Below are 25,280 nucleotides of genomic sequence, written 5' to 3'. Positions count from 1 at the left end.
TGGGCTCTTCTGTCGCCTTCCACGCAGTCGCCTTCTACCCCCACGGGGTCTGCAGCACAAGAGCCAGCAGCCTGAGTGCGCGGCCCAGGCAGCGGGGGTGGGAGCGTGTCCCACGGTGCCTTAGAAAGGGGAAAAAAAAGAGGTCCCCGCAGAGTGCTGACACCTAGGGTACTTTTAAAACGAACTTGGCCAGGCAGCGGGCTTTCCCCTCACTACGCTCTAGAGAAGGCTGCGACTGACATCCCAGTTGGGTCTCAAACGCCTCTGATCTTCCAGTTTCCGGTTACAAAAGTCCCCTCGCCGCCCAGATCCCAGGTGCGCGTGATGTGGTTTATTGTGGCAACAGTTCCCGGCAACTGCCCAGGCATCGGGCGCATCCTGCCGAGCCCTCAAGCGCGGGCGGTGGGAGAGGCTGCTCCGCGCGCGCCGCACATCATGGGCTGCGGGCCTTCCCAGCCCGCGGAAGAGACGAGACGCGTGCCCGCGCCTAAGAAGGGCTGGGAAGAGGGAGTCAAGGTAAAAACAAACAAGAAAACTAACGGGTGTAGGGCCTTGTGCCCCGAGACCTGACGATTCCCACGCTTGGGGGCGCTGGAGTTGGCTGGAGCAGGGTCTGCTGGGGCTCACAGCCCGCCTGGCGGGTGGGCTGTTGGGTGGGCGGAGAGGGAGGGACTTAACTCAGCCAGCGTTTAACTGCGGTCTTAACCCGGACTCGTGCTGCTACGGGGCTAGCTTTTGTGATTCAAGAGCCCGCGAAAGTGGTCACACCCCAGGGCCCAGGCAGGAATAGTGGGATGAGCGGTGTGTTCTGCCCCGAGCAGGGTGACCGGTGATTTTCAGAGGAACCTCAAGGTTCCTGGGAGCCGCCATCTATTATTTGCTTCCGGAAAGCGGGCCCTTCGGGAATTATTTAGAGCTGGAAGAGAACTTAGCAGCCGTCTGGCTGAGTCCTCTCGCTTCTCACAAGAGGATCCTGAGGCCCAGAGAGGTGGACGACTTGCCCGAGGCTGCACAGCTTGTCTGGGAGCAGAGCTGGAGATAGAACCTAATGTTCAAGTCTCATTCCAGTATTCTTCCCACTTTTGCTCAAGGTGGCATCTCAAGTAATTCTTCTGGAGAGACGAAGGGTCATTTTTTTCTAGGATGGGGCATGGAGGGATGGGGGTGGAGGTAGAAATCATTTCTTTACATCCTCACCACCATCGAGATTCCACAGACAGAACTAGGAATCCACAAAGGTCTCTTGGAGAAGGATTAGTCAAAGATAATGTTACCATTTAATTTATCATCAAAAGCAGGATACTCTGACACAACATTGTAAAATGACTATAACTCAACAAAAAAAATGTTTAAAAAAAAGCACGGGATACTCATTTTTTAGTCCTCAAAAATTTTTTTCTTGAAGTATAGCTGATTTACAGCGTTGTGTTAGTTTCTAGTGTACAGTATACTGATTCAGTCATACATATATGTATTCTTTTTCATAATAGGTTATTACAAGATATTAAATGTAATTGCCTGAGCTATACAGTAGAACCTTGTTGTTTATCTATTATATATAGTAGTTTGTATCTGCTAATCCCAAACTCCTAATTTATCCCTCCCCCTACTATCCCCCTTTGGTTACCATAAATTTGTTTTCTATGTCTGTGAGCCCATTTCTGTTTTGTAAATAAGTTCACTTGTGTCATTTTTTAAGATTCCTCATATAAATGATATCATATGATATTTGTCTTTCTCTGACTTATGTTACTTAGTATGATAATCTCTAGGTCCATGCATGTTGCTGCAAATGGCATTATTTCATTCTTTTTATGGCTGAGTAGTATTCCATTGTGTGTGTTCTGTGTGTGTGTGTATCACATCTTCTTTATCCAATCATCTGTCAATGGATGTCTTGCCTATTGTAAATAGTGCTGCTATGAACATTGGGGTGCATGTATCTCTTCGAATTAGAGTTTCTCCAGATAAAAAGCAGGGTACTCTTAAGAGTGAAAGAGACGACTATAAATAAATTTGCTCAATCTAAGCCCATACTGTCTGCAGTGAACCAGGATTTATGGTCACCCTTCCTAAAGGACATTTTGGAACTAGAGTTGAGAAAGCACGCACTTCCTCTCAGCAGGGCAAGACTCTTTCCGGTGCCAGTTACAGCACCTGCAGTGTGTGAGGCGCATCCACGGGGCTCTGGGAGTACGTCAGAAACAAACCAGAGGCCAGTAGGCGCTGAGACTCAGGCTTAGTAGCTGGTGCTCGGGGGGACACCTGAGCCCAGATGACCCCCATCTCAACACTGCTTTCTGTTTCCCATCCCAACGGCCACTGTCTGCATTTAGGACCCTATTACCCTTTACTGGGTCTTTCTGCCTCCCGCATCGCCATCCTAACCAGTCTACCGCCACACTGCCACCTAGCGTCCTAAGAAAAAATTCCCTGTAGGGTGCAAAAGTCTACATTTGGCGCCACCAGTCCCTCTAATGTTACCCTCCCCTCACCAGTTGCTCTCATTCGTGGACTCTCGGGGCTGCCAAACCACGAACTTGCAGTACTCGGTTCTTCCAGGCTTCATCCCACTCCAGGCCTTTCCCCAGGCCATTCCCTCTTCCTGGAATGCCCTCCCTGGGCCCATTCCTGGTCTGCCTGATAAACTACTTATCCTTCAGCGCTGAGCTCAAGCACCACACTGTGATGTTCCCTTATCATGTGGTCAATGTTTGTTTAAAGCTCTTTATCCCTCATGATTTATGGGCTTCTTGGGAGCCGTTTGGTCATCTTTGTTAGTATGCATCACTGCTATGGAATAACATGTAGGGGTGCTCTGTTTTCTCTTTTTCCAAAGAGAAATTAAGGCATTAATCCAGATAGTCACTGCCCCTTGCTTGGATTTTTGTCCAAGACTCCTAACCAGTCCCCCCTAGATACCTCCTCCACTACCAGCCTCCACCTCCTTCCAGCCCCAGACTTCCACATGACCTGCAGAGTGATCGTTCTAACATCAAATCTGAACCTGTCAGTTCTCTGATAAAAATTTTAAAAAGTCCCCAACCCATAAGGGAGGCACACCAACCAATGGTCAAGAGTGTGACTACCCAGGTTTGATTTCTGGATTCACCATTTGTTAGCTGTGTGGCTGTGGTCAAGTTATGGGAGCTCTCTGTGTGCCCTGGTTTCCTTACCTGTAAAATGAGGGTGGTGATAGTTATTCTGCAGAGTTATTGCTGTGAGAGTTGAATGAATTCAGTTCACATTAAGTGCTCATAACAACGCTTGGCACAGAATAAGCACTTAAGGTTAGTTGTTACAATCACTATTATTAAAATTATTTCTGTGAGAAAAAATCCTCAGTTCTTAGCCTCACTAGCCATCCTCCAGCTGATGTCTGTCAAATTTTCCAGTTTCATCTCTCCTGACCCTCAGTCAAGCCTCACCACGTGTTCTCCAGCCCCAGTCTGTTTCTATCTCTGCGCCTTTGAACCTGCTCTTCTCTTTCCTGCAGACCTTTCCTTCTGCGTCTTCCTGGACTACATGCAAATACGCCCCCAAGTTTCAAGATGACTCAAGACCGCTCTTCCCGAAACCCCCCACCGCCGCCACCATGCTGGCAGAGTGGACCTTATACCTTCTCTCATCACCGTTCAAAACATTTTGTTGTATTTATTTGTTTCCATGCTTGCCTCCATCCTAAGCTATTGTTGAGGAAAGGAACTGTTCCTCGTCTTTGTATCTCGAGTGCTTGATACAGAGCTTGGTGCAGAGCAGGCATTAACAGATGTTTCTGGGACGACAGCATGTCCCTCTCAATTCCTCTGCTCCCTTAGTGTCTTCTTGTCTCCTGGTGGCATAACTAGACTAATGACAGTCAGCAAGGACAAAATTCAAACTTAAAATAACCTGAAAGTAGACTCAGAGTTAACTCATCTATATACCTCTCTTTCCCCTCCCCAAGCATTTGACTTTGGAATTTGATCTAGGAAAAGTGTGGTTGTTAAACACCCGAGCTACCAGCACAGGACTCTTTGCTACCTTCATAAATGCATGGGGCTGAGAGTTCAGTAGTTCAGCCATGTCTTTAAAATAAAATGAATGCAGGCATGTTTGCTGGCGTGAAATACTTATGTTTCTTTGCAGAACAACTTTAAAATATTCTGAATCAAATTTCCTGAGATCTGCCTACAGACTTTCTCTTCACTTTACCTTAGTCTAAAGTGGCAAGAAGACACAGTAGTAAAATAATGCTTAATAAGAAAAGCATGGGAAACTTTTTTAGTTGGAGAAATTCTCTTCTACACAATTAACTTGAAGTCCCTTGCTTGATATAAAAGAGGAGAGACTAGACTGGAATAGATCTCTAAGTATCCTTCACAGTTTTCCTCTAAACTTTGACGTGAAAATTCTTGTTTATCATCAGTAAAAGGGACTAACTTACTTTTTAAAGTCCAACTTTTTAGAAGGTCATATTTCTGACTGCTTTTTGGAGGGTTGGTATTTATTATTACATTTATTAGAAGTAAACTAGAAAAAAATCAATTTGAAAATTCTTCCTGTTTGTCTGCAGACAAATATATTTCTAAAGTGCATATCTGCCAATAATTTGATATAATAAAGTTTTAGCTCCAGGGAGCCTTGACAAATGACTCCTCTCTCCAAGCTGTTTGGCAAGTTTGTTTCCTCAACGCTTTAGAACATAACGTATGATACTGTCAGACCAAAAACCAACCAAGCAAACAAAAACCTTTCTATAGCTAAAAGTAATACTTTTTTTGGAATGCTGATAATTCCCATGCATAGCTTTACTTTAGAACTCATGGCTTTTTAATTCTGTCTAAAATTGATAAAATATTTATCTCCAAAACAATGAAGCGTCAAATTAAGTTGATAGAAAATGTAGAAACATTGAATCTGTATTTCTGCTACAACTTCATCTCAAGGAAAAAAATGAAACCTTCCACCCACCTCCCCGACCCCTCCCCCTGTACCATCACAGTTAGACTTCTTATTGGTGTGAAAATATAAACTCTGCATGCATAGATAGACCAAAAAAACTGTTTATGCTGTACCCCCGAGGGGCATAGATCTAATTAACTTGTAAATATCTCTCGTCTTTGAACTATGTCTATTCTCAAGTCTAGATTATGAAATTGGGTGTTAAATTTTCCAGAATGTGTTGCACATTGATAAGATATTTGAAAGACATTATTAGTTTGCAGAAGAGAAAAACCTTACATTTCTGCTCCAGAGACTGAAGGCTGGTATACGTTCTTTTATGCTGGAAGAGTGTGTTTCATCGGCTACAGTCTGAGTTTTGGTCACTGGCAGAGCTTGAAGGCAGACTGTCTAAATAAGCACAGATGGGAAAGATTCTTGCTCAAGCCTGGTTTAGTTGTTTTGATGAAACAATTGGGAGATTGTTCAGAACTGGGACATTTAAATTTATTCTGACTTGTAGTTATCAGAATATCTTTGTGAAAGCCACCTTTTAGACTGAAAACCTTCAGATTTGCTCTCAGTCCCAATGTGAGCATTTGTTTGTTTGTTTGTTTTTGTTGTTCTCATTAAATCAGTTCCATGTCTCAGGATCTCCACGGGGAAATCTTAAATGGCAAAATTAATCCCTGCGTGTAACTCAATGTTCTGCTGGGTTCAAAAAATGACAGATCTGCAAAACAAAATGCACTTGTGAAAATATCTGTCTTACCATCACTGCAGATATTGGTTTTTAACAGTTCACTTAGAAAGGGGGGCAAGAGTGCCCAACATAATCTTTACCTTCAGTAAAGTGTGAACTGTGAACCCCTAAAAGATAAGCATCTGAAATATACATATTTCTATCTCATTTAACAAAGGAGCTGCTTTGTTATATGAAAGATATATATATATATCTTTATATATATATACAGAGAACAAATATATGAACTGAACAAACAAGTAAACAAACAAAACCTCAACTAATCTGAAATATGAATCAGCACCAGGGGAAAATGTGAGAGCAAGTACTTGCTTTTCTCTTTCTTTCTCCATCTCTTTCTCCATAGACACAGCTACTGCCATGCAGCCCCCCAGTAGTAAGCTGACCCAGGAAAAGAGCCATTACATATATTACATGCTATGTTGTCATATAATAACAATCATATTATATCATACAGGGCCTCCTTTTATTACATATAAACTACATACATAAAGCATGTATAAAGCACATGTGTAATAACTGCATACATAAAGCATGTTGTCGTTCCAAGGCTCTCTTCTTGTGCTGACTTACATTTCAGATCCATTGCACTTTTGTTTGCTAACTTGTTTGTCTGTTCAATTGGTTGGGTTTTCATATTTTCCTGTGAGGTTCCGAGCTACAGAACTAATTAACCCTCAGCACAATGGACTGATGTTGGTTTAGCCGGAGCAATCATGTGCTGTAAACATGGTGATAAGGAATGTGAGTCTCCCTGAACATGTGAGAGTTGCTAATTGATTTATGGGAGCCGGAGGGTGATGGGGCCACCACGGCCTAGTTAAGGCGATTTCTACTCTGCCTCTGAGGGACTGCAGAGCACTTCGATGTGCTTCCAGAAGGTGGTCAGAGGTGCTTAGATCTTTTTAATTGGTATGACTTTTATTGTGAAAGTACCAAGAGTTTCATGCTAATGTCCCACTTTTGTATTCAGTTTTCCTAAAGGGAATATTTTCCGTTTAGTTCCTAGAGTCATAATTTACAGCACAGACATTATGCCAATACTGTTTATTGTATTGAAAACTTCGGAGCAACCTAGATGTCCTTCTGTAGGAACTGGTTAAATAAATTGTGGTATAGTTGGCCTACCATGCAATCATCTAATGAACAACCACTCTCACCATTAAACAGAATGAGGTAGACCTGTATTTATTGACATAGGTAAATGTCTCTGATGTATTGTTAATAGAAAAAACAGGTTATAGAAATATAATATCATTTAATATAGATTTTTATGTCTTAATCAGTTTTATTGAAATGTAATTCACATATACAATTTACCCATCGCTACAATCTAATTTGGGTACACTTTTGTCCCCCCCTCAAAGAAGCCACTCTCCATTGGTAGGCAGCACACATTTCCCAAGCAATCACTAAATCTACCTTCTGTTTCTATTAATCTGCCTCTTCCAAACATGTGATACAAATGGAATGAATCTTTGTGACTGGCTTTTACTTAGCATGGTGCTATCAGCTGTCATCTGTACTGTAGTGTGTATCGGTACTCCATCTCTTTTTATTGCCAGATAATATTCCTTTGTGTGGATAGGCCACATTTAATTCATCTAGTCGTCAATTGCTGGACATTTGGCTTGTTTCCACTTTTTACATATTATGAATAATAATGATGAGCATTTGTGTGCAAGTTTTTGTATGAACATACATTTTTCATTTTGCTTGGACATATTCCTAGGAGCAAAATTTCTGAGTCATGTGGTGACTCTATGTCAAGGGGAAATTTTTGAGGAACTCTCAAACCGTTTTCCAAAGTGGCTGCACCATTGTATGTTCCCATGGTATCGTATGAGAGTTCCAAGTTCTCCACGTCCTTGACGGCACTTCTTATTACGAGTCTTTTTCATGATGGTCCTCCTAGAGGGTGTGAAGTGAATCTCATTGTGGTTTTGGTTTGCATCTCTCTAGTGAAAAATGATACTGAACATCTTTTTATGTGCTTCCTGGCCAATTCCAGTTTATTTTTAAAGGTTATATTTACATGATCAAACACATCTGGGAAGTTATATGCTAAGATGTTAGTAGTGCTTCTGTCCAGGGAATGGTATTTCTTATTTTCTACTGTGTTTCTGTGTCAGTCAGGGTTTTACCAAAGGATCCAAGAACCAGTATGAAGGATGGATGGATGGTGAGTGGATACATATATAGATGTTTTACAAGTTTTACAAGGAATTGGCTTATACAATTCTGGGGGCTGACAAAGCAAGTCCAAAATCCATACAATAGAATGGGTGGTCAGAAAGGATGGGCTGGAGCTTAAACTGCATCCACAGAATTCCTTCTCCCTCAGGGAAACCTCAGTTCTGCTCTAAGACTTTCAACTGATTGGATGAGGCCCACCCAGATCACTGAGGATCGTTTCCTTTACTTAAAATCAACTAATGGTAGATGTTAAGCACACCTACTAAAAACCATCACAGCAAAGCCTAAATTAGTGTTTGATTGAATAACTGGCTACGATAACCGAGCTCAGCTGACCCATGAAACTGATCATTACAAATTTTTTCTGTTTTATTTAATTATTTGTACGAGTCCATATTAATTATTTCATCTGCAAAAACAGTCAAGGTGGTTTCATTAAAAAAACTTTAATACACAGTGGTCTTTTTACTTTTCGTATTTGATGGTTGAACTTCTGCACCTTGGTGCCCTTCAGAAAGCTCAGCATAGTTGTCTGTACCTGGTGGGTTCATATTAGTCACTAGGTCAGTTTTCTACTGTTGCTATGACAAATAAACGTAAGTTTAGTGGCTTAAAATAACACAATTTTATTCTCTCATAGTTCTGGAGGTCAGAAGTCTAAAATTGGTTCCACTGGGTGAAAGTCAAGATGTTTGCAGGGCTGCTTCCTTTCAGAGGCTCTGAGGAGAGGATCCTTTTCCAGCTGCTAAGGCTGCATTCCTTTCATTCCTTGGCTGGTGGTCCTTCCTGCATCTTCATCGTTGGCACTGCAGCATCTTCAGATTTGTCCCTGCCTCGGTCATCACACCGCCATCTCCTTCTCTGTAGTCAGTCTCCCTCTACCTCCCTCTTGTAAGGAAACCTATGCTTGCATTTGGAGCCCACCTGAATAACGGGGGATATCTTGCCATCACACGGTCTTTAATTTAAGCACATCTTCAAAGTCCCTTTTGCCATGCAAGGTCACATCCACAGGCTGCTGGGTACTCTTCAAGCCTGCCACAGACACTAGTTGGCTAAACAGTCACAAAGCAGACCTTGCAACACTTTCAGTTTCCAAGACATCTTGACTCTCACAAAGCCTTTGCCTTTCCACAGGCTGATGCCCGTGGGGCTCATTCCAGGGAGAACTGCAGGCCCCAGGCTGAAGCTGCACTGCCCAGGGACTCTGTGGGCATCCCGGAAGGCCTGGAGAAGCAGGCCCAGCTGGGAAGCTTACCTGGAACCATTCCAGAAAGTTCCCCATCTCCTAGTGAAAGAAACAAAAGACTAAATTCAGGTAATGGCCCCCATTCACGCTGATCTCTATAAAATACTATTTCTCAAATATATTTTATAATGTGTTTGGCGACTCTTTTCATAGCTTGTGTCAGGTGATGCTTTAATGGTGGGGTCCCTCTCTCTGAGACATTAGGATTTAGCCACAGACCTTAATTATGTGAATAAATAATACTAACCATTAATCTTCTTGTCAATGAAATAATTAAAGCCATCTCTTTTTAAAAAAAAAAAACTAAGAGCCCTTATGGGTGCTTGGGCTAGGCCTTAGGGATAGGAGGCTTTAGTTAAATTCCTCTAAATTTCACTACACTGACATCTTTCCAAGGGAAATTTCTGCATTTGGAAAAATAAAAATAAAACCTACATCAAACAGTTTCTCCTGTCTCTCCCCATTCAAACTTATCAGAAAATATATAATAAAAATATCTTTCAAAAACATGAAAGATGTGATTATGTCCTGGTGTGTTCTTTAGAAGCTATTTGTGGTTTTCCCCAGGGTGTGTGTTCACTTTACCTGAGTTACCCTTCTGCTGTTAAGAGCTCTTGTTTGCATTTCCTCAGCGTTTGAAACAAATTGAACTTAACAGACTTCAAGGAAAAGTACTCTGTTCTGTTTGGGGAGAAAGCTTTCATTTCACTCCTCATCATAGTTTCTTCCTTAGGTGTAACTTAGAGTTGGAAAACAAGTGGCTTAATAAGTGAGATTCTTTTTCTTGGACTTCCGTGGCAACTTGGGTTATCACAAAGTTCTTTTTTTATTGCCCATTTTATTTTTTTAGTTGAAGAATAATTGATTTACAACATTTTATTAGTTTCAGGGACACAGTGTACAGATTCAGTATTTTTACAGATTATACTCCATTACAAGCTATTACAAGGTAATGGCTGTAATTCTCTGTGCTGTGTAGGACATCCTCATTGCTTATCTGTTTTATACACAGTAGTTTGTAGCTCTTAAACACCTGCCCCTATCTTGCCCCTCAACCCTTCTCTCTCCCCTTCGGTGACCACTCTGGTGTCTTCTATATCTGTGAGCCTGCTTCTGCTTTGTGTATACATTCATTTGTGTTGTTTTTCAGATTCCACATATAAGTGATATTGTACAATATTTGTCCTTCTCTGTCTGACTTACGTCCCTACACATACTCTTCTCTAGATCCATACGAATTTCATATTCGCCCTCATCTCGTGCTTCTGATAGGGTGTAGACATGACCTCTGAGGATGAGGGAGGAGCTCAGGGATGCAGTGCAGGGACGGCTCCTCCCTCTCCTCCCTCCCCGGGTTGGGCCAGCACGCATGTCTTTTCCTCTGATACTTCTGTTGATGAAGAGGGCTCCTGGACCGCAACACGAGTGCTTAACGTCCATGTGTTAACAGACTACTGACTGTCAGGCGGACAGGGACCTGGACACCCTCGGAGAGGCAGTCCTGCCATCTGTATGCTATTGGAAGCACTTTGGGGAGGGAGGGCCCCAGATCAGCAGGTTGGAGCTAAGAGAACCCAGCTGGGGAGGGACTGAACTATCGAAGCAGGTGTTTTCATAATGTAGTGCAAATTCATTTTCAGGAATCATCTTAGCACTGAATAAATAGGAACTAATGCCCTGAAGTTTCTATTTGTTCTCTGCCCAGTTTCCTCTCTGTTTTCTCTCTGTATCATTGCTCTTCAGAGCTATAGAGTTTGTTACTCATTTCAAGTTTCACACTGCCATTTCCCAAGTATATCCTTTTATTTAAACAAAAGTTCTGATCTTGAATGGTTTCAGATAAGAAAAGCCACCCAGAACAAAGAATGCCTGTCTTCTTCCACCCGGATTCCCCAAATGTGAACATTGGACCACACTGGCATTCTCATCATCTCCTCCTCCCTCCCCCTCCCCTCTCCCCCACTTCTCCCATACACAACTGTATTTTTTCTGAGAGTAAGTCACACACATAATGATACTTTACTCCTAAACATATCAGTGTGCATTTCCCAAAAACAAGGACAATCTTTGCAAAATGGCTCAAAATCCGACAATTACCACTGATCAAAAATCAGGCAGTTACCACGGATGCAGTACTGTTCTCTCTCCTATTCAAATGTCAGTCGTCTCACAAATGTCCTTTATAAATACATTCCTGGTTCAAGATCTAATGCAAGTTCATGTGTGTAATATAGTTGGCAAGTGGCTTTAGTTCCCTTTAATCTGGAACAATCCTTTGACTTTTGTCTTTTAAAACCTTGATATATTTGGAGATATAGGCCATTTATTTTGTAGAATGTTCCTCAGTTTGGGTTTATCTGATATTTCCTTATGGTTAAGTTCAAGTTATGCATTTTTACCCAGAATACTAAAAATGATATTGCATCCTGTTTAGTACATCAAATCAGGAGGTATCTGATATGTATTTTTGACTTTTATTGTGGATTTGGGTTTTTAGGGTTTGGTTTTTTTTTTTTTTTGCCTTTCTAAAGTTTTTTTTTTTTAATGGAGTAAAATTTATCAATCTTTTCTTTCTTTTGAATCTGGATTTTGAGACATAGCTAGAAAGCCTTTCCCTACACCAAAGTTAAAGTTGAATCTACTCATTTTTTTTGTATGACTTCACTTTTTATACTTACTTTCTTTTTACTAGTAGCTTTTAAAAATTATTTTAATTTTTATTATCACTTTTTTCCCTTTGGGGGAGATAATTAGGTTTGTTTGTTTGTTTATTTTAATGGAGATACTGGGGATTGAACCTAGGACTGTGCCTGCTAAGCATGTGCTCTACCTCTTTGAGCTATACCCTCCCCCCCGAGAAGTCTCTGATGCCAGGAAGGTTAATGTTCTAAAGTGAGAGATACCTGGTTTGTGTGTGTGCGCGTGTCCTATTTTCCCGCTACAAATTCATGAAAACTGTCTTTGTGAACCAGCGAGGTTAGAAATTTTCATAAAAAGTCTCCATCCACCAGATGGAATGGATTTCTTACTCTCAGGACTTCCAGATGATTACAAAATAGAGGAGAGCTCATTTCTGAGGATTCCTCATTACACCTGTATTTTATGAGGTTGTGAAAAATGGACACTTGTTTGCTTATTTATGTAATTGTGTGACTTGTAACGGGGGCGGTCTCTCTCATTAGTGCCGTTTACAAAAGCTCCCCTATAAACTGTTTCAGTGCCATTTTTAGAATCACTAACAAAAATTTAGCTATCACTTGACTCAAATTCAGATTTGGTTCAAAGAGTCTTTTCAAAAAGGCATACTTTTACTGACATAGATTTAGCAGATGGCGTAATTGTAAACTCAGGGTTGCAGAACTGGAAGTCTCTTGGCAACATCACACTGTTTATCCTTTGTATACAAAGCATAGAAACCAAACTGCAACTCATCAGAGTCACTGAAAGACTATCTCATTCTTAGCTGTGGTTTAGCTTCATAATTCTTCCATGGAACCCATGTAATTGTACCCAAGTGTACAAGTGTTGTTACAACAAAAAAGTAGTACATAACAGTACATGAAAGACTTCTTGTTGTGTTACTATTTGACCTGCTAAGTAAACAGTGTATTGTGTTGATGTGTATCCTCTGTAAGAACATTAAGGATTCGAACTTCAAAGGATTATAAAGACTAGTAATAGAAACAGACACTTAGGTGCGAGTGTTGAGACTAAGAATTAATTAATGAGCATGATTGATAAGGCATGTATTTAGCATTTGACTGATAACATCTTCACGCTTAAATTTCACTTCCTTTTTTTCTTCTTTTCCTTTGGAAGACCCAGTGATCAATGGATTAATCCATAAACCCCAACCCTTAGAGAATGGAGAGCGACAAAAGTCATCAGACATCCTGGAGGAATTAATTGTTCAAGGAATAATACAAAGCCACAGCAAAGTATTGAGAAATGGAGAATCATATGACGTCATGGCAAGTAATCCTGTGATTAACACTAGCTTATAGTTAAAATAGCAATAGAGTATGACTGATCACAAGTTATTTTTTCCAGCAATATGCATCTGAGAGTCACAATACAGAGCACAGCCTTTATCTAAGCCAGTGTTTTCTTCCATAAACTCCCCCGCCCCTCTGCATACCATCCTTCTCTTATAGTTTCAGGAATTGCCTGGTCATTAATGATTAATGAATGCAATAAAATATATCTTGGGTTTTACCAAATTTGAGACACAAAAAGCCCCATGGAATAAAAGGCCTTCCTTCTTTCAGCAATTTTTATTAAAGAATTGCTTATGTACTAGGCATGTGAATATAAAACTGACCTCTGAGTTATCCAATAAGAAAATAGGTCTAAATGCCAAAGCTAAAACGGATATGCTTACACATGTATATAAACACCCCGAGGTCAACCATGAGGAGATAAATGAAATTACAGAAATGATTAGACTCTTATTTTTCTTCACTGATTCATCTTGACTAATCTGTCATTGTTTTTCTGTCGTGTGAGCAGTATTTTTAGTTTGATTTTAGCTGGTTGTGGCCAAAGTCTTGAGGTCTTAATTTTTAAATAAATTCTATGTGAACCTGTGAAGAGGACAGGGGGTTTGTCATCATTTTGTTTTGTTTTTGTTTGTTTGTTTGTTTGTTTGTCTGTTTTAAGCCAATGCTCCCCAGCAGTACCAGTTGTCCTAAAGTAGAGACAGAGGAAAGAAGATGAAAAGAAGAAATAACCAAGGAGGGGAGAGTATAGCTCAGTGGTAGAGCATGTGCTTTGCATGCATGAGGTCCTGGGTTCAACCCCCAGTATCGCCATTTTATAAATAACTAAATAAACTAATTACCTCCCCCTATAAAAATTTTTTTTAATTAAGAAAAAAAAAAAGAACTGAAATGAAGGCTAAGGGAAAATGAATGGGAAAGAAAAGAAAGAAAGAAATGGTGGCAATAGAGACCAGAAATTATATCAAAGGTGCCTCCATGGCAGCCAGTCCCCAGTTTTGTAGGGAAAACAATCAATTGTGTATGAAAGGATTCATTATTTAAATCAAGTTTGCCATCCAGCCCCAGTCACTTACTGTTTGAATAAAGGTAATTTCTTTCGCTGTGTGTAGGACACATTGAGAACTCGTGAATAAAAGCCAAAGTGGTATTTTCTTTTGAAGAAGGAAAAATAAGTCCTGCAGAAAGTATTTGGCAAAAAGAAGGAGATTGTTAAGCCTTATTATATAAGGCTTATAATATTATCAGGCTGCCAATAATAAAAGGAAGTGGGGGACAAGGGGAGGCTAAAAATGGACCTTATAATGGAACAGATGATGCCAGCAGGATGACAACCTGCATTTGCCCAAGGGTAGCCATCACAATACAAGGCGGTTCAGAGCACCTTATTTTGCTTCAAAGTGCTAAAAGAAGGGTGCCTCTTTAATATGGAAAGGGCGAGAGAGATTTTTTTTTTCTTGCTGTAGGTGAATCTCAAGGGGTCAGAAAAGAAAAGGTGTGTCAAAAAGAAAAGACAGGAGAGCCATCTGGAGGAGGACAGATTGTGAAATTGTTCAGGAGCTAAGCAAGGCCTTCTTCAGGGAGATGCTATGGAACTTTGATGCTCACACCAGAGGGAGTAGCATTAAAATTTTTTTTTCAGTAATTCAGACGCCAGAGATGAATGAGTTCAGACTCAGATCTCACAAGGGCACCAGCAAGGTTAATTAATATAAGCTACATCGTGAAAGGAACTTATCTATTAAAAAATGAGAACTACGGGCTTGACTCTCAGTAACATCCTGAAGAGAGCCAAAGATGAAGGCTGTGTCCGCATTATGTAGAGACGGAATGGTTGTCAGGAGCATAGCTGAACTGTTCTCGAAAGTATTTAAATGCGACAGGCCTGCAGAGGTAGGCAAGAATAACACAATTCTTTTTTCTTTTTTTTTTTGGAATTGGGCCAGGATGTCCAACATAAGCCAGACTTGCAACAGACCTGAGCCACAACGCACAGCTGTGCATTGGATTGCCCAGTGCAGTGGTCCTTAACCTGCACATTTGCATCACCCAGGAAGCTTTCAAAACTCCTGGTGCCCACGCCCCACCTGGCACCAGTGGCTGGAGGTGGGCCCAGAATGTGGTGCTTCTGAAAGCTCCCAGCTGATTCCCGTGGGCAGCCTAGGCTGTGAGAACCACTGCCATGAAATTTCAATAAAAATGTCCACCAAGCCCCCAGATTCATTACAAAGCTGGGAAGGGATAACACTTTTGAAACTGAAATCTCCCCCAAAATAGGGTCCGAAAATACCCCTGAAAATATCCCATATTTTCAGTAGAGAGCTGAGGTTACACCCAGGAAGCGTATGGAAATGAAGACGAGACGTACCTGCTCAGCGTCACAGGTGAAGTCTCATTCAGTCCAGGTGTAGCTGTGAACGTGTGTGCTGGACACCAGATGTCTTGAATATTTGAAAGAAAGTTCTGAGGCCAATGGTATAAGATGAGAGTGAATATTCAAGGACTGAGAGGGGAACCATATAAAGAATGGAAATACTATGAGACAGTGAATACTTTTGACTAAGAAACAAAGAGCCAAAGGAAACAAAAGGGAAATGATCAAAAAAGAGATGTTAATGTCAGCAGGTACTACGATGTGATGAGTCCGGTCAGACATGGGAAGACCATTTCTTCATTGCTCAAAAAAAAAACCTTAAAATATGATGGGAAAAAACAGATCAATAAATGTGAGAATACTTTAAAAACAAAGCTTCTTACGTAGACCAACAGTATACTGAAATACAAGGGAATTTTAGACGTAGATCTTTCCCCTTAGTAGCCAGGTTGTCATCTTTAATTTAGTTATCATTTGGAGTGAAACTAATAGAAGATGATGAAAAGGGGGAGGGTCCCGTGTGAGCCAGTCTCTTCCTAGAAATCCACGGCAGTTTCTGTGTCCTCAGCACCTCCCCCCATGGTCTTTTTTCTTTCTTTTTTTTTTTATTGTGGTAAAATTAAAATACCATTTTTTCCCTTTATTTTTTCATTATCTGCTTTTTGACAAAGATGACAGCAATTCCAGAGCCACTCTGGATAACCTACCTGAAAGCATCTTCATGCTAATAGGTGTTATGCTCACTCAGAAAGAATCATAATGATGTGTAAAAAATATAATATTAAGAAGCTAACTTATCAGACTAAGTGAATCTTCGAATGTATTTTAAAACATTCTGATGAGACTCCAGTGGCTGTGTTACATATGTTGGTTTCATATACACATGTAATTATGTGTATGGATTGGTACACATCTCTTTAAAGAGATGGGACTGGCTCTCACTTATCCACATAGGTGTTATCCACTTTAGGTGTCCTTTATCCCAGACTCATTTCTCCTGTCCTGGGTCTCCCTCCACAAGATTCGCAATTCTCTGTCGATGCCTCCTGCCTCTGGTCCAAGTTTATTCCCTTCTCCAGGCGACTTCTGTACTTGATAACCTTTAATGTAGTTAGGGAGTTTGTTCACATTGAATCAGAGCCTCTAACACTATTTGTTGAACCTCACGGGAGTTTTTTAAGGAGGAAGACATTGGCTGGGTGAAAACTGAATAAAGGCAGTTAACACTCAGAGTGACCGTCTTAGGAACTCTAACAGTGACAGAGCAGGAATGAGACCTCTTGTGAGAAACTTTGGCTTATTCTATGCACAAGACTCCCATTAAGAGAGCACAGCCAAGGTAGGTTTATCTGTGGGTTAACGAGGAAAGCTCTGAGGAATACACAGTGGATGCAAGAATGAATGTAATCTTATGGTTACCAGGCGGAAAGCGGGTGGGAGGGATAAATTTGGGAGTTTGAGATTTGCAAATATTTACTACTATATATAAAAATAGATTAAAAATTTCTTCTGTATAGCACAGGGAACTATATTCAATATCTTATAATAACCTTTAATGAAAAAGAATATGAAAATGAATATATGTATGTATATGTATGACTGGGACACTGTGCTGTACACCAGAAACTGACACACTGTAACTGACCATACTTCAGTTAAAAAAAAAAAAAAAGAACTAACGTAGTATACACGTTAGTTTGGCTAGAAACAAGACCCCAGTCTTATCGCAGCATCTTTGGGCATGGCATCCTCTGATCGTGTTCTTAAAGAAAATAATTGAACTAGTAACTTCCATAGGTTTTAAGGTTTTTTTGTTATTTTTTTAGAGTTTCTATGGGTAGCACCTCTCTGCACATAATGTGATCATTGCTATCATTTTTAAGTACCAACAGTTGATAAATCCTGACTTTATAAAATCCAGTGGTAAAGAATACAGATATTGTTCCCCAGGTTTTTCAATACTTTTCCTTAAAATGTCAGACTTCACAAAGGACAAGGGCTGCACATGCAGGATTAACTTCCGCCTGGGGAGGAAGTACATGACTTCTTAGGCATCGTTTTGGGGGTAAAGCCATAGAAAGCGTCCACGCAAACCGGGAATCCCAAGTTCTCTTGGAGCTACTGATCTCATCATTTTAGTGAAGGTTCAGACTCCTAGGTAAGCCTGGTAGAGCCTTTCTTGTCTGGATCTTAGACGACTATTCCGTCCTCTTTTAGCCTCTAGGAGTGAATTTCCCTAAAAAAACTGTTCTGTGTTTCGCACTAATTTCACAGTCTCTCTAGTTGAGCCGTAGCAAGTGCGTCCCTCTTGTTAGCAGAAGGCTCTTGCCAGCAAGAGCCTAAGAGCCAACTGTCATAAAAATAATAGAATGATGGGGGAGGGTGGACTTGCTTTGACAAACATCTCCCAGTTTTCCTGTAGTGAACAACTTCTTACCACATAAAACTGTCTGAAGGCTGTAACTGAGCCCAAACTTTAATAAATGTTTTCACTTTAAGAGGTTTTCCAAGAATCATAGATTTTAAAGCTGGAGGGAAGCTTCGCCGTCCTCAGCAAATTGCAAAGCAGTGGCGATGGTATAATTTTGAGAAAAATGAGCCCAAAGAGAAGTGCTTTGTGTCAGGTCACACAGCGGGTATTTGTGGAAGGCCCGGGATTAAATAAAGCCCAGCGCTCCTGCCTGCTGGCCCCGTGATTCTGAGGCTCATTTCTCCCCTTCATGACAAATACTGTATTTGGTTATGATTCTGTGCACTGTCACTGAAAAAAGTCACTGCTTTCACTGGATGAAAAGGAATTACCGTTTCCCAAGTGGCTACTGTATACTTTCCTTTTTTCTTTAAATCCTGTGAAATATATGCTATTAAACCTATTTGACAAATGAGGAAGAGAGGCTTACAGAGTTTAAGAATTCATGCAAGGCCACACCGTGACTGAGCCAGGATTCAAACCCAGGGCTGTGTGAGTTCAGATCTGGTGCCCTTTTCTGCAATGCTGGACTGTCTCTCTTTGTGTGATTTATTTTCTCAGTAACTACAGCATTGCAATCTGAAGAAACGGTCTTTCAGAGATTACAATGAATGTCAATTCCTCCTGTGTCTGTAAAAGTCTTTAGAGAAGTTACCTAGAACAGTACGGGAGTACCTCATCGAAGATACTGCAAGTTTGGTTCCAGGCCACATCAGTGATTATTAATTCTCACCTCCACAAGACCAAAAGCCCTAAAACTAGTCTTGATCCCAAATGAAAATCATTTGTAGCTTGTGGACTATTATAAAATCATGAGGTTTAACTTTTTACCTTGAACTACAAATTCATCATTCATTCACCACCTTTTCCCATCTTATATTCATTCTCCATGTTTTTTATTTTTCCTTCTTACGAGCTCTCCTCCATCTCTGTATTTTTTTCATGTTTTTTGATAATAGCCTCTTTTTTCCTAGACATCCAATAGATATTTGTTTCTTTAGGAATGAGTTCTGTTGTTACCAGGAATTAACTCTTTAGGAATGAGTTTGGTCTGTGAACAGTGGTCACACCATGGTTTTAAAGTCTGCCCAAAAATCTGTTTAGATTTTTAGGACTAACATCTTTTTTTTTTTAACTTGGAGTGACATAGGTGACATTTACAATCATATCAACCTCAACATCTCATTTACTGTTTTTGAGGGGGGTGGGGAGATGAGGACTATATTTATGTATTTATCTATTCATTTTTTAATTTTATTGAAATACAGTCAGTTTACAATGTTGTGTCAGTTTCTGGTGTACAGCCTAATGTTTCAGTCATACACATACATACATACATTCTTTTTCATTATAGGTTACTACAAGATATTGAATATAGTTCCCTGTGCTAGACAGAAGAAACTCATTGTTTATCAGGACTAACATCTTAAGCAATATTTATTCTCTCTCTTCTTTCTCCTCTGCCAGTGAATACATTTGTTTCTCCATTTAAAAAAGTGTCTTCCTCCAGGTGAGCACGACTGAGAATCCGTTGAGAAAGCCACCAGCCAGGCTGAAAAAACTTAAGCTCAAAAAGGAAGTAAAAGATTTCTCAATGAAGGACATAGACGAGCAGATGCAGGCGGTGGAGGAGCGCAGGAAGGTACCAGCCCTCGCGTGAGGCGCGCTGCCCAGGCGATGAGCTCATGTGCTCCAGCCTCTGCAGTCGGCAGCTTTCAGGCAGAATGCATGGATTTGCAGCAGTTATTTTAGTGATCTATATGCTGCCAATGCTGTATGTTTAATTTCTCGATAAGTTTTATTTGTGTGGGGGAAGAAATGAAGCAACTATCTTGAAGTTGGTGGAATTACAGTTTCTTCTGTGTAGCCTAGGGAAGCAATATCCAATTCTGAGAATTAAGTAGGGAGTTTTCTTCCCATGAAAAAAGAGAAACTTCTACGGGGCCAGAGATGGCAGGAGGTCCCCAGGTGGAGGGTGGGAGCTGAGGGCAGTCTGCACAAACGCTCAGACAACTTTTGCAGCATTCACGCACATGGTCCCCATAATAACCTTCACCAACCATTTCAGGAACCAGCCTTCACAGCTTTGGTCTGACAGCCTCTACCTCCATCTCTCTGCTTGGCCTCTGGGAGGGCAAGGACGAGGCCGTAGCTCCAGTGGGCGTGGGGGAGGATGTCTGTCTCTTTCAACAGTAATTCCCCAACATCTGTTTGTTAAATGACTGAATAACCAACTAGAGAAGCCAGGAATGTTCATTAAAGGCAGTACTCATGAGAACCTGGAGGAAGTTACTTGGACTCTTTTTCACTCTTTAATACTGCTTTTCAGACTAAAGAAGAAGAAATAAGAAAAACGCTATGGGGTGACGGAAGTCGGCCCCCAGCCCATCATTCAGATGCAGCTGAACCGGGTGAGACGGAGGTTCCGTTGGCCAAAGGACTTGAAACTGAGAGCTCTACTGTGTTTGAACCGTCCCACCTGCAGGAAGGAAAGCTGTTGAAAAGGAAAAAGAGTAAAAGTGACACAGCCTCAAATGACAGAATGTACGGTTATGAAGGTATTGAGGTGGTGGAGTCAGACATGTCCTACAACCAAGCAGACGACGGATTCTAATGAGACGTTTTATATGAATTTCATGAAAAGGCACCCAGTTCTCCCCAGGTGTGACATTCTTAGTCTGTGTCATGTTCTCTTTGAATGCCTCACCCCTCGCCCACTGGGATGTGCAGTGGACTTAGACTGTGTGAGCTCCGTGCGCTGGCACTTAGCTGAGTAAACTCAATGGCTATGCAGTTTTTTTTAAGAAAGAAGCTATGACTAGCCTCCCCTTTATAAAGTTGTCACTCTCCTTCAGTGTGGCCTCAGACATTGTGAAAATGTCTTCAACTTTTGAACGCCTTTCAGCTTGTGTTTGTGCCAAATGAAATCCTTTTTTTGTTCCTGCCATCCGAGGGTCCTTTAAGACAAATTGTATGGACTTGTTTTATTTTAATGGTCTGTATGCTTCTTGTGCTGTATGTGTGGGTTTTTTTTTTTAATTCTCTTTGTGTTGTGATTAAAGCAATAGCCTAAATTTGGTTGTATTACAGTCTTACCCATATAGCTTAGGGAAGCAATATCCACTTCTCGGAATTAAGTGAGGTGTGGAATTTTCTTCACATGAGAAAAGAAGAACTTTAATTGGGGCTGCGGTGGGAGGAGGCCCGGGGGAGGGAGCGGGTAAGCTGAGAGGGGGCTGTGATGCTAGTGCCTGGGGAGTTTCCTGGCCCTCATCTTATTGGACTCATACTGTGGTTCTTCTCTGTCCCTTACATCCACACGATCAATTATCAGGTCTTAGGAGTCGACATTCTATAAAGATCTCGCACCCCTTTTCATCCTTCCTCTAGTATTCCCTGTATTACCTACATCAGACCACCTGACCATCATTCAGCTGGATTACTACAACCGTCTTCTCAATATTTATTCAATAACCTTCTGCTTAAACCCTTTGTTGGCTCCCTTTTATGGTCAAGATAGAGTCCAGACTTCTTTCTGTCACTGGTAGGGCTCTCAGCTTTCATAGTTTGCTCCCACTGAACTTCCAGGTCCTCAAACTCAGCACACTCTCCCTAGCCTCTGGGTCTTTGCACATGCTGTTCCCTGCTTCCCTTCTCCCTTCCCTTCTCCCTTCTCACTGCTTGATTTGACTTGGCTTCTTGTTTTCCATGTCCCCACTCAGACACCACTTCCTTCAAACCCCCTGATCTGGGTGGGGTCCCCTCTCTCATAGTTGGCTTTTGGCAGCCCGGATTACTCAGTGTCGCACTTACCACACTCTGTAGGAATCATCTGACGCATTTCCATCTTCACCACCCGATGTGTCAGTTTGAACAGGGCAGAGGATGGGTCTGTCTTGACTGTGGTTGCATTTTTGTACCTTGGAAAGTGAATGGCACACAATACATGCCATGTAAATATTTCTTCAGTGGATGAATCTATATATTCAGCCATCCTTCAGAAGCAGGAGGACAGCCCCAAGAGATGGCTTGTTTCTCTGGGAACCAGTGGCTGGGGGCAGGGCTGATGGGAGCTGAAGACTGCTGGGCACCTCCTAAACACGTTATACATTTCCTTTGTGATGCTGCAAATAAATGCCTCGTGTATTCTGTAGCCTGTAGGACTGAGGACTCCTGCAGCCAGCGAGGTATGACGGCAGTAGTAGAGTTCTTTCAAAACTCATTCCAGAACCAAAACCTTTAAGAATCAAAGTCTACATCATATAGCGGTACCTTGGAAAGTCCTGTAGGCTCCCTGGGCCTCCATTGCCTTATATGTTAATTTTGGATCGCCATTCTCATGGCATTGTACCCAATGACATAATGTGTTTAAAAGTACTGTGTAGAATACGCCACAATCTTTATAGCATATTATTTATATAAAATCCTCTGTGGGTCACACGATCGTTTTCATCTGTCCACAGGTTTTTCTATGGAGTTGATCTTGTGGCCAGTCTTGTAAAATATTAGAGTAACTGATGATTTACTGGTACAAAATGATTGTACTGGGACAGTTAGGAAAAGCTGGAGTATCATTCAGATCTCTGCAAATAATAAAATTTAAATGACCAAAAAATACATTCAGTGCAAATTTATAGTCATTGTTGTCAGGTAAATTGATCCTCAAATTTGCCAAGTACCCCAATAATACTTTCTCTTGGAAACTTACGCTCTTGCCTATGCTCTTTATAGAGGCTTAGAAGACACGTTTATTGAGTTAAATATATGTATAATGTAGATGTGAGCATTCTCACATATACCTGGCTTGAAAGGCTCTTCCTGTATATAAACATGCCAAGTAGTGACACACCTTAAATGAGAAGCCATGTATTTTCTTAGCAGGACCATCCATTTTAACAGGATGGAAAGAGAGAAAATGTTTATTTTATCTACTGAAATAACAGAATTGTTTTTCTCATTCTTAAAGTTTTGAACAGTCACCAGGGTATTTCAATTAAAACTAAACCACCACCATCAGAAAGTTATGAGTCAGGAAGACGAGATTAAGTGTCTTTATAATCATTTTAATTGAAGGGGGAAAAAACTTATGGGTGATTTGTAATTGTTCAAAGGAATATTTAAAAGGTGTATTTTAAAATAGTTTGCAGATATTTCAAATACACACAATGTAAGAGTCTTACGTTAGCAAAAGTAATTTTGCAAACACAAAGACAAAAATAGAATTTATCAGAGTGTTGCTATAGTGACGACCAGCAATTTATGACTGTGTCTACTTCTGTTTATTTTATTATCAATAAATAGTTAGTCTTTGAAGGCATAATTATACAGTAAATACTGCATTTTGAAGATGTATAATGCTACGGCGTGTCAGTTGAGAGATCACTTTTGCACCCACGTATAACATGTATATGCAGCACCTTCTTGTAGGATGGTGAAATTTATGTCTCAGAAGATCAATAAATGGCATTATTTTGAAATAAAGTGTGGGAGATGACCATTATGGTCTCTCTGTGTCACTTGTATTTGCTTCTTAAAAATAATAGCTGCCTCTTTGGGTTTTTTTTAATTCCATTAATAATATGTAATAGGAAATATGCACTGAAAAATATAATCAAAAAACACCAAGAGTCCAACCTTTTCCTCTCCCACCAAGAATCCTGCTAGAAACATTTTGCTTTAGGTGCCTTGACATTTTTCTCTTCTTTCCATCTACTACATAATCTGTTTTGTAACTTGCTTGTCTTTATTCAAATGTACAGTATCTTTTCAGGTAAATAAATCTACTCCCACAATATCATTCTTAATGATGTAACATTTTTTAGCTTCCCTGTTATGTTTCTAGGGATTCTGTTCCTTAATGACAGTTGTAACACATGTTTCCATTTCTGTTTTTCATAAATTGGCAAGTAAAATAACTTGAACGTTCCCCCTTTAACAACAGTCCAAACACCTCGGCAGGCAGGCAGCCGCCATGCTTACTTGCCTAGGTGATCTTGCTTTTCATTGTCCTCCTTTCTGGTCACTGCCTCTCAGAGCACAAATAACCAGTCTTGCAAATCCACCTCCAGACTCTTCTCCTGTTCAGGAATTGCATTCCTCCCATCATGGCTTCTGTTCAGCACACTGAGATCTCAAGTGTGCTTCAAAAGTCCATGTGCTAAAGAAAAAACAAAAGTGACAATTATACCTTATATCTGAGCCGGCTTCTCACCAATCAGGGGTAAAGGCTACCTGCACTGGCAAAGTGTTATTGACAGAAAAGTGCAGTTAAGGGTCTGGAACCTTTTCTTTCATCATTTGGAAACAAGAAGTTACTGTCAGCAAAATAATGCGATCAGCTGTTTTAAGCACCAGATGAAATCATTCTGAACATCAAAGTTGTAAAAGCAGTAATTCAATTCCTAGTCATTTCTAGTGATGAATACATACATTTCCTCTCCATGTAATGCAATTCAATCCCTGAACCAAACATATCGCTTAAAAATGTATATGACAATTCATGCTTTTCCCTCCTTAATGTAAATAGCAGTGCTCGTTTATTAAATGGGAGAAAGACTGTACAGAGGGTTATCTCTTAACCCACCTTGTGGGATTGGCCTGTGCTGGTTCTCAGCATGTGCCCTGCTCCACCTCCCGCAACCCCTGACCCCCACCCGCCAACCAGAAGTATCAGTGTCACATGGGACCTTGTAACAAACCCAGGTCCTCAGCCCTGCCCTAGACCTTCTGTATAAAATCACGCGGTGGGGCAGTCTGGGTTTGACGAGCCCTCCCAGTGGTTCTCATGCACACTCAGGCTAATGTTCACTCATTCTGTAAGCCTACAGAGCCGTGCCCACGGTAAGCTGCCCATTCGAGACTAGAAGGCCACGTTCCAGCAGGTCCAAATACCCCTGCCCACCAAGGGTCAAGCTGAACATTTCCCAAGAGTCAGTTATATCCCATCTACAACTATTAACGCCCTTCGTACTGGTGTCTGGTCAGGCCATTCAAGATGGCTGTTCTCTTGTTCTCTGTCCATCCCCTGTTCGGCCAGTCCCTGCTTCACTGACACAACTATACAGTCCTCTTAGGTAAAGAGCTTAATCAGTAACCGCCTAGTGCTTGCCCCCCAGCCCCTCTGCTGGTTTCCCTGGTAACTGATGGGCCAGCCTGACGTCACTCCCCGTGTAAACGGCAGCCTCCTTCTCCCCTGAGTAGCGGAGACTGCTGCCGTGTCCTGCCTGCCGTCTGCTGTACCTGGCGGGGTGTCGCTCTGGGACCTTTTGCTTCAGACTCGTAAGTTTCCCCTGTTTTTCCCAAACCCG

General features: G+C 41.1%; 1 protein-coding gene and 1 non-coding gene across 2 annotated transcripts; both read left to right on the top strand.

The window, feature by feature from the left end:
- Positions 1-139: 139 nt before the first annotated feature.
- On the top strand, positions 140-23,456 carry STMND1 (stathmin domain containing 1). The gene is made up of 5 exons (XM_006198686.4): positions 140-516; positions 9,020-9,200; positions 12,951-13,102; positions 19,484-19,615; positions 20,303-23,456. Exons 1-5 carry the CDS (start codon positions 325-327, stop codon positions 20,585-20,587), a joined length of 942 nt encoding a protein of 313 aa, XP_006198748.3. The 5' UTR covers positions 140-324; the 3' UTR covers positions 20,588-23,456.
- On the top strand, positions 13,870-13,942 carry TRNAA-UGC (transfer RNA alanine (anticodon UGC)). Its single transcript has one exon. It is a non-coding gene; the product is annotated as a tRNA-Ala (tRNA).
- Positions 23,457-25,280: the final 1,824 nt, after the last annotated feature.

The sequence above is a fragment of the Vicugna pacos genome, chromosome 20 (genome assembly GCF_048564905.1).
Source record: "Vicugna pacos chromosome 20, VicPac4, whole genome shotgun sequence".
Lineage (NCBI taxonomy): Eukaryota > Metazoa > Chordata > Mammalia > Artiodactyla > Camelidae > Vicugna > Vicugna pacos.
Note: the sequence above shows the minus strand (reverse complement) of the source record. Positions and strands in the feature narration are given on the sequence as shown.